A 10,147-nucleotide genomic window follows, 5' to 3' on the forward strand; every position below is an offset into this window, starting at 1 on the left:
TCTCTCTCTCTCTCTCTCTCTCTCTCTCTCTCTCTCTCTCTCTCTCTCTGTCTTTCTGTCTTTATTTAGTTATTGTTTGTGTATTAAAGATGTGGAATCGATGTAAGCACACCGACAATCAGACAATGAGACAAATGTGCCCAGCCCAAATGAAAATCATACCACATCTTCTTTTTTTTATATTAAATATACATAAATATGACATAATACAACAATAAAGAAACTCAGCCGATCCGTACAATGTCATGTCGGGAATGTGTAATTCCATTTGTTTCTGTTTTTTTATTTTCTATTTCGCTTTGTTTGTGTTATAACTGCATTTTATTTTTATTTTTTCCTGTTTTATTTTTCTTTCCTTTCCTTAATGTTTCTGCATGTATTTTGACCTTTTTTCATTATTATTTTTTTTCTTCTTCAGATTTATCATATTGAAACCGTGACACTAATTTACTATTGTTGAGCTATGAGGGATGATCAGAAACTGTAATTATGAATGAAAAAAGGGGGCATTTTTACTGTCAGCTTGGGTTGAGCAGTTTTTCAGTAAAAAATGGATTGAAAACTGTCAAAGTCCCTTACAAATCAGTCCAATCAGATTTAAGATATGCGGACCAATCAACGCCAGCTTTATGTAAGTGGTGATCCAATCGTCACCGTGATTTCAATCCTCCCGGCAAGCACAAAAACACATTCACCGAAATTTTCAAGTATTCTTTCTGTAGCAAATCGTCCACAGAGCTAATAGTCATGGCACGAACAAAGCAAACTGCACGTAAATCCACCGGAGGTAAAGCTCCAAGAAAACAACTTGCCACCAAGGCCGCCCGTAAGAGCGCACCTGCAACCGGTGGAGTCAAGAAACCACATAGATACAGGCCAGGAACAGTCGCTCTCCGAGAAATCAGGAGATACCAGAAGAGCACAGAGCTCCTCATCAGGAAACTCCCCTTCCAGAGATTAGTCCGTGAAATCGCCCAGGACTTCAAAACTGATCTCCGATTCCAGAGTTCAGCCGTCATGGCCCTACAGGAAGCCAGCGAAGCCTACTTGGTCGGTCTCTTCGAGGATACCAACTTGTGCGCAATCCACGCCAAGAGAGTAACCATCATGCCAAAGGATATCCAATTGGCACGAAGAATCCGTGGAGAACGTGCTTAAGAAGTGTGATTTTTTCACCAAAACATAACGGCCCTTTTCAGGGCCACCAATATTTTTCAAAAAGAATCTATAAATTGTTGTACATGAAAATTAGAAACATAGCTGAACCCCTCTTTTCCCCATCTCTCTCTCTCTTTTATTTCTTCTTGTTGAATCCATCTATATGCAAAGCAATACATAGACAAAAAATAAATTTTATGATATATATATACACACAAGTCTCATCACAAAAAAAAAGGGGGGGGGGGGGTGTTTGTTTATCATGGTACATGTACGTCCTTGTGTGTAGAATATTAAATAGTACATTATATAAAAAAAAAGATCAACATATGAATGTTTCTATCTGTACTTCTGTTCTTTTCTTTTATTTTCTTCGCTTGTTTTGTCTTGTCTTCTTTTGATGTATTATTTACACCAGTAGTCTAGACCAAAGAAAGAGAACCACCAACTGGCCAAAATATAACCTTTTTTTTTAAGTTAGAGTTTAAATATCATGTATAATTCATTAATTTGAATATTTCTTTTAGAAAAGCTGATATTACAGGGTACTTTTATCAAAAATTTAGAGCTTTTTTTCAGTCAGAATTGTAAAGAAAATTTTTATCATGTATGTAGTAATATATTTTGTCCACTTTAGAGTCTTGTCTTGCTGCTAGTTTACAAAATCATGAAATTTCTATTTAAATTAATATAATTTCGGTACGGGTCCAAGTAGTCCCCACAAAATTTCACTGTAGGAAGTCCATGTAAGCATATATCTTGCACTTATAAGCTTTTTTATATGATAAAAAGTAGTTTTCAGACTTATTATAAACTTTTCTGGCTAAAAGATGTCTTCAGAATAGTAAGTATATGTGTGCGCATTAACATTTTTATTGGATTGGCTGATGAAATTGTCATCGTCATACTGTGGATAAATATAGAATGGTGTTTAAAAATAAAATTGAAAGGAAGATGCACACATAAGAAGTTTTACCCGCAGACAGGGGCATCTCTTTTCTTCACTGTAATACCTAAAAAAAAAAATCTTTAATAGTAATAACAATAACAGTTTTATTCATACATTCTCTCATTTATGATCTGAAGTACCTGCAGCAGATCTTTGATGGATGGCAAGCACAGCTTTGACAGATGATGTTGAGTTATGAAAGACAGGTAGAAAACTGCAAGCATGTAAAATCCTGTGATGTATCCAATTTCTGGGTACATCAAATAGACAAATAGATAACCAGTATTCCTAGATATGTCTGTGAGGTTTATTTTTTCCCCAACTAAATTCCATTCCATTAAGTTGAAATGTGTATTGACATTGAATGAAAATGTCTGTTCAGAGAAAGCAAATAATTATCTTTATAATTTTGACTGTCTAAAGTGATTTTCATTTATCATTTATTTATCATACTTTTCTATCTTAAAATGAAAACTTTTCAACATTTTGGAGCTTTTTTTGTCTCCTTCAGTCATTTTTATTCCGATTGAAAGTTTTTTTCTGTTCAATAATAGTTTTTTCTTAAAAAATTACTGTCTGATATGAATTATTATATTTTTCAGACCTAGAATGAAAAAGTGGATTGAAAGTGTACACAGTTTAAGGCAGTACAGAGTTACCTCCCGGAATAAAACAACGTAAGCCAATCAGACAACAGTTAACTGAAAATGTGTGATACTTCTTTTACGGCCGCGTTGGTGATATATAAAGAGTCGCTGTTAGACGGAAAGTATTATTTAACTAATCACCACAAATAGTTAAACATGTCAGGCAGAGGAAAAGGAGGTAAAGGTCTAGGAAAAGGAGGCGCCAAGCGTCACAGGAAGGTGTTGCGTGATAACATCCAAGGTATCACCAAGCCAGCCATCCGTCGTTTAGCAAGAAGAGGTGGAGTAAAACGTATATCTGGACTCATCTATGAGGAAACCCGTGGTGTCCTTAAAGTTTTCTTGGAAAATGTCATCCGTGATGCTGTCACATACACAGAGCACGCCAAGAGGAAGACTGTCACTGCCATGGATGTTGTCTACGCTTTGAAACGTCAAGGACGTACCTTGTACGGATTCGGAGGTTAAACAGCCACCCAGCTAATATAAACAACGGCCCTTTTCAGGGCCACCAACATTTTTCAAAAAGAATCTTAGATTTGTTGTACATCGTTTTAAACAAAATCTTGAAATCAAAGCTTGCTCCCACTTCTATTCTTTTCTCTAATGTTCATGAATTTTTCAACCGTTTTCTTGTTTTCCCTGATCCTGATCCGCAACTATTTTCTCTCTCTCTCGTTATCCCCCTCCCCCCTTTTTTTTTTAAATATCTGGCTTTCTTTTTAATTAACTCCTTACTCTTACTCTTGTATTTATTTGAGAATTTATATTTCTGAAGGTTTATGAATACGTTCAAAGATCAAATCCGTGCATTTGCCTACACGAAGAGAGAAAATTTCAAAACAAAATGCACGGACTTTTACACACAAAATCTGTAGATTCTGTTATATTCAATTATAGAGTTTTTGCGTGGTTTAATATTAGGTAATGTTCTTGTTTCCGTGTAAAATAATTCTCGCAATATTTTTTTTCTCTCGAAAAGCAAAAGAAATCGTAAATTTATCAACTCTATTAATTGGAATGAAAGCACTGTTTTGTTCTTCATGATTTATGTATTTACGCTTTGTAGTTTTGGCAAATTAAATACTACAGAATGAGTGAAATACACGTATATTTGTTATACAGATAGAAAGAAGAGAAAAGTAACCATATACTATTGAAATAGTTTGAAAGTAGTTATAGCTGGGGGTTGGGATTTATAGCTTTGTTTAGAAGTTTGACATGATGTACAACAAATGTAAATTCTTTTTGAAAAATGTTGGTGGCCCTGAAAAGGGCCGTTTGTGAAGTTATAAACTTCAGACTGTTTACTTGCTGCTGGTGTATTTAGTGACGGCTTTGGTACCTTCACTGACAGCGTGCTTGGCCAATTCTCCGGGTAAGAGAAGACGGACAGCGGTCTGGATCTCCCGGGATGTGATGGTAGATCTTTTGTTGTAGTGTGCCAATCGGGAGGCCTCTGCTGCGATTCTCTCGAAGATATCGTTGACGAAGCTGTTCATGATGGACATTGCCGTTGAGGACACTCCGGTGTCGGGGTGAACTTGTCTCAAGACTTTGTAGATGTAGATAGCATAGGATTCACGTCTCTTCCTCCTCCTTTTCTTGTCACCGCCGGGTCTGGCAGTCTTTGCCTTGGTGACGGCCTTCTTGGCTCCTTTAGTTCCTACTTTGGGTGGCATGTTACTGGTTTGATAATCAAATAAGTAATGGTGAAAAATTATTTTCAATTTGTTTATATACTGGGCAAAACGGATTGAAAGATTTTATTGAACGCGAACCTCGGAGAGAGCACCCATAACATGTTGAATGTTCGGTAGCCTAACTGCCCGCAGAGAGCTTCGTTCTGATTGGTGTATAATAAAAACATCGTTCAATCCGTTTAGTGGGTATATAAGCTAAATTTTGAAGAAAAATTGTATCACTTTACTCAGTGTCGATCAACCAAATAGTACAAAATGTCAGGACGAGGAAAAGGAGGAAAAGCAAAAGCAAAGGCAAAGTCTAGGTCATCCCGTGCCGGACTTCAGTTCCCAGTCGGTCGTATCCACAGACTTTTGAGGAAAGGAAACTATGCCGAGAGAGTTGGTGCCGGTGCACCAGTGTACCTCGCAGCTGTCTTAGAATACTTAGCAGCTGAAGTATTGGAGTTGGCAGGAAACGCCGCTCGTGACAACAAGAAGAGCAGAATCATTCCCCGTCATCTCCAGTTGGCCATCAGAAACGACGAAGAGTTGAACAAACTCTTGTCTGGTGTCACCATTGCCCAGGGAGGTGTTTTACCAAACATCCAGGCTGTACTTCTGCCAAAGAAGACCCAGAAAGCTGCCAAGTAAAAAGTGGATATATCAGATTACTCACTTAACAACGGCCCTTTTCAGGGCCACCAATATTTTTCAAAAAGAGTCTAAAATTGTTGTACATCTTAGTAATACTTTATTCCCCATACATAATTGAAAAAAATATATTCTACTACATAACAAATAAAAAATGTCTAAAATATAAATGTCCCTTCTTCCGTGATTCTTCTTTTCTTCTCTCTCTAACGCATCCCATTTAAGTACAGTTCTTATAGCATAACACTAAGTCTAGTAACTTTTTCAGTCTTCTTCATCAGAACATTTATTGTCGAACTTTCTGACTCTTTGAACCCACAAGTAGCTCAGTTAAATCATATAAAGTTTGTCGGGGAAAAAAAACAACACTGATAGTATTTATATTTAATACTAGTCTGCTCTCTTCTTTCTCTCTCTTGGTTATTGATGCGAGCATGCTTAGATTCATCTGAGAAGGTGTGTGGTTTTTTTTATTATTATAATTATTTATAGTTTTTGTTAACATTATCTCTTTCGTCAACACTTTTATATATGATATGTACTTTCCATTCTTTTCCTTTTTCCATTTTTTTTTTCAGCATCTCTCTCTCTCTCTCTCTCTCTCTCTCTCTCTCTCTCTCTCTCTCTCTCTCTCTCTCTCTCTCTCTCTCTCTCTCTCTCTCTCTCTCTCTCTCTCTCTCTCTCTCTCTCTGTCTTTCTGTCTTTATTTAGTTATTGTTTGTGTATTAAAGATGTGGAATCGATGTAAGCACACCGACAATCAGACAATGAGACAAATGTGCCCAGCCCAAATGAAAATCATACCACATCTTCTTTTTTTTATATTAAATATACATAAATATGACATAATACAACAATAAAGAAACTCAGCCGATCCGTACAATGTCATGTCGGGAATGTGTAATTCCATTTGTTTCTGTTTTTTTATTTTCTATTTCGCTTTGTTTGTGTTATAACTGCATTTTATTTTTATTTTTTCCTGTTTTATTTTTCTTTCCTTTCCTTAATGTTTCTGCATGTATTTTGACCTTTTTTCATTATTATTTTTTTTCTTCTTCAGATTTATCATATTGAAACCGTGACACTAATTTACTATTGTTGAGCTATGAGGGATGATCAGAAACTGTAATTATGAATGAAAAAAGGGGGCATTTTTACTGTCAGCTTGGGTTGAGCAGTTTTTCAGTAAAAAATGGATTGAAAACTGTCAAAGTCCCTTACAAATCAGTCCAATCAGATTTAAGATATGCGGACCAATCAACGCCAGCTTTATGTAAGTGGTGATCCAATCGTCACCGTGATTTCAATCCTCCCGGCAAGCACAAAAACACATTCACCGAAATTTTCAAGTATTCTTTCTGTAGCAAATCGTCCACAGAGCTAATAGTCATGGCACGAACAAAGCAAACTGCACGTAAATCCACCGGAGGTAAAGCTCCAAGAAAACAACTTGCCACCAAGGCCGCCCGTAAGAGCGCACCTGCAACCGGTGGAGTCAAGAAACCACATAGATACAGGCCAGGAACAGTCGCTCTCCGAGAAATCAGGAGATACCAGAAGAGCACAGAGCTCCTCATCAGGAAACTCCCCTTCCAGAGATTAGTCCGTGAAATCGCCCAGGACTTCAAAACTGATCTCCGATTCCAGAGTTCAGCCGTCATGGCCCTACAGGAAGCCAGCGAAGCCTACTTGGTCGGTCTCTTCGAGGATACCAACTTGTGCGCAATCCACGCCAAGAGAGTAACCATCATGCCAAAGGATATCCAATTGGCACGAAGAATCCGTGGAGAACGTGCTTAAGAAGTGTGATTTTTTCACCAAAACATAACGGCCCTTTTCAGGGCCACCAATATTTTTCAAAAAGAATCTATAAATTGTTGTACATGAAAATTAGAAACATAGCTGAACCCCTCTTTTCCCCATCTCTCTCTCTCTTTTATTTCTTCTTGTTGAATCCATCTATATGCAAAGCAATACATAGACAAAAAATAAATTTTATGATATATATATACACACAAGTCTCATCACAAAAAAAAAGGGGGGGGGGGGGTGTTTGTTTATCATGGTACATGTACGTCCTTGTGTGTAGAATATTAAATAGTACATTATATAAAAAAAAAGATCAACATATGAATGTTTCTATCTGTACTTCTGTTCTTTTCTTTTATTTTCTTCGCTTGTTTTGTCTTGTCTTCTTTTGATGTATTATTTACACCAGTAGTCTAGACCAAAGAAAGAGAACCACCAACTGGCCAAAATATAACCTTTTTTTTTAAGTTAGAGTTTAAATATCATGTATAATTCATTAATTTGAATATTTCTTTTAGAAAAGCTGATATTACAGGGTACTTTTATCAAAAATTTAGAGCTTTTTTTCAGTCAGAATTGTAAAGAAAATTTTTATCATGTATGTAGTAATATATTTTGTCCACTTTAGAGTCTTGTCTTGCTGCTAGTTTACAAAATCATGAAATTTCTATTTAAATTAATATAATTTCGGTACGGGTCCAAGTAGTCCCCACAAAATTTCACTGTAGGAAGTCCATGTAAGCATATATCTTGCACTTATAAGCTTTTTTATATGATAAAAAGTAGTTTTCAGACTTATTATAAACTTTTCTGGCTAAAAGATGTCTTCAGAATAGTAAGTATATGTGTGCGCATTAACATTTTTATTGGATTGGCTGATGAAATTGTCATCGTCATACTGTGGATAAATATAGAATGGTGTTTAAAAATAAAATTGAAAGGAAGATGCACACATAAGAAGTTTTACCCGCAGACAGGGGCATCTCTTTTCTTCACTGTAATACCTAAAAAAAAAAAATCTTTAATAGTAATAACAATAACAGTTTTATTCATACATTCTCTCATTTATGATCTGAAGTACCTGCAGCAGATCTTTGATGGATGGCAAGCACAGCTTTGACAGATGATGTTGAGTTATGAAAGACAGGTAGAAAACTGCAAGCATGTAAAATCCTGTGATGTATCCAATTTCTGGGTACATCAAATAGACAAATAGATAACCAGTATTCCTAGATATGTCTGTGAGGTTTATTTTTTCCCCCAACTAAATTCCATTCCATTAAGTTGAAATGTGTATTGACATTGAATGAAAATGTCTGTTCAGAGAAAGCAAATAATTATCTTTATAATTTTGACTGTCTAAAGTGATTTTCATTTATCATTTATTTATCATACTTTTCTATCTTAAAATGAAAACTTTTCAACATTTTGGAGCTTTTTTTGTCTCCTTCAGTCATTTTTATTCCGATTGAAAGTTTTTTTTCTGTTCAATAATAGTTTTTTCTTAAAAAATTACTGTCTGATATGAATTATTATATTTTTCAGACCTAGAATGAAAAAGTGGATTGAAAGTGTACACAGTTTAAGGCAGTACAGAGTTACCTCCCGGAATAAAACAACGTAAGCCAATCAGACAACAGTTAACTGAAAATGTGTGATACTTCTTTTACGGCCGCGTTGGTGATATATAAAGAGTCGCTGTTAGACGGAAAGTATTATTTAACTAATCACCACAAATAGTTAAACATGTCAGGCAGAGGAAAAGGAGGTAAAGGTCTAGGAAAAGGAGGCGCCAAGCGTCACAGGAAGGTGTTGCGTGATAACATCCAAGGTATCACCAAGCCAGCCATCCGTCGTTTAGCAAGAAGAGGTGGAGTAAAACGTATATCTGGACTCATCTATGAGGAAACCCGTGGTGTCCTTAAAGTTTTCTTGGAAAATGTCATCCGTGATGCTGTCACATACACAGAGCACGCCAAGAGGAAGACTGTCACTGCCATGGATGTTGTCTACGCTTTGAAACGTCAAGGACGTACCTTGTACGGATTCGGAGGTTAAACAGCCACCCAGCTAATATAAACAACGGCCCTTTTCAGGGCCACCAACATTTTTCAAAAAGAATCTTAGATTTGTTGTACATCGTTTTAAACAAAATCTTGAAATCAAAGCTTGCTCCCACTTCTATTCTTTTCTCTAATGTTCATGAATTTTTCAACCGTTTTCTTGTTTTCCCCTGATCCTGATCCGCAACTATTTTCTCTCTCTCTCGTTATCCCCCTCCCCCCTTTTTTTTTAAATATCTGGCTTTCTTTTTAATTAACTCCTTACTCTTACTCTTGTATTTATTTGAGAATTTATATTTCTGAAGGTTTATGAATACGTTCAAAGATCAAATCCGTGCATTTGCCTACACGAAGAGAGAAAATTTCAAAACAAAATGCACGGACTTTTACACACAAAATCTGTAGATTCTGTTATATTCAATTATAGAGTTTTTGCGTGGTTTAATATTAGGTAATGTTCTTGTTTCCGTGTAAAATAATTCTCGCAATATTTTTTTTCTCTCGAAAAGCAAAAGAAATCGTAAATTTATCAACTCTATTAATTGGAATGAAAGCACTGTTTTGTTCTTCATGATTTATGTATTTACGCTTTGTAGTTTTGGCAAATTAAATACTACAGAATGAGTGAAATACACGTATATTTGTTATACAGATAGAAAGAAGAGAAAAGTAACCATATACTATTGAAATAGTTTGAAAGTAGTTATAGCTGGGGGTTGGGATTTATAGCTTTGTTTAGAAGTTTGACATGATGTACAACAAATGTAAATTCTTTTTGAAAAATGTTGGTGGCCCTGAAAAGGGCCGTTTGTGAAGTTATAAACTTCAGACTGTTTACTTGCTGCTGGTGTATTTAGTGACGGCTTTGGTACCTTCACTGACAGCGTGCTTGGCCAATTCTCCGGGTAAGAGAAGACGGACAGCGGTCTGGATCTCCCGGGATGTGATGGTAGATCTTTTGTTGTAGTGTGCCAATCGGGAGGCCTCTGCTGCGATTCTCTCGAAGATATCGTTGACGAAGCTGTTCATGATGGACATTGCCTTTGAGGACACTCCGGTGTCGGGGTGAACTTGTCTCAAGACTTTGTAGATGTAGATAGCATAGGATTCACGTCTCTTCCTCCTCCTTTTCTTGTCACCGCCGGGTCTGGCAGTCTTTGCCTTGGTGACGGCCTTCTTGGCTCC

General features: G+C 36.4%; 2 protein-coding genes across 2 annotated transcripts; both read left to right on the forward strand.

Annotated features, from left to right (window-relative positions):
- Positions 1-196: 196 nt before the first annotated feature.
- Positions 197-1,208, forward strand: LOC139507906 (histone H3). Its single transcript, XM_071295885.1, has one exon. It carries the CDS (start codon positions 748-750, stop codon positions 1,156-1,158), a length of 411 nt encoding a protein of 136 aa, XP_071151986.1. The 5' UTR covers positions 197-747; the 3' UTR covers positions 1,159-1,208.
- Positions 1,209-5,766: 4,558 nt separating this feature from the next.
- Positions 5,767-6,940, forward strand: LOC139507905 (histone H3). The gene has a single exon (XM_071295884.1). The coding sequence runs from the start codon at positions 6,480-6,482 to the stop codon at positions 6,888-6,890; it is 411 nt and encodes a 136-aa protein (XP_071151985.1). The 5' UTR covers positions 5,767-6,479; the 3' UTR covers positions 6,891-6,940.
- The last annotated feature ends 3,207 nt before the right edge of the window (positions 6,941-10,147 follow it).

Source organism: Mytilus edulis, unplaced genomic scaffold, assembly GCF_963676685.1.
Source record: "Mytilus edulis unplaced genomic scaffold, xbMytEdul2.2 SCAFFOLD_2525, whole genome shotgun sequence".
Taxonomy (NCBI): Eukaryota; Metazoa; Mollusca; class Bivalvia; order Mytilida; family Mytilidae; genus Mytilus; species Mytilus edulis.

Bases quoted from the DNA above. Each gene is read 5' to 3' on its own strand.
- LOC139507906 (XM_071295885.1), top strand. From the start codon at position 748: ATGGCACGAACAAAGCAAACTGCACGTAAATCCACCGGAGGTAAAGCT.
- LOC139507905 (XM_071295884.1), top strand. From the start codon at position 6,480: ATGGCACGAACAAAGCAAACTGCACGTAAATCCACCGGAGGTAAAGCT.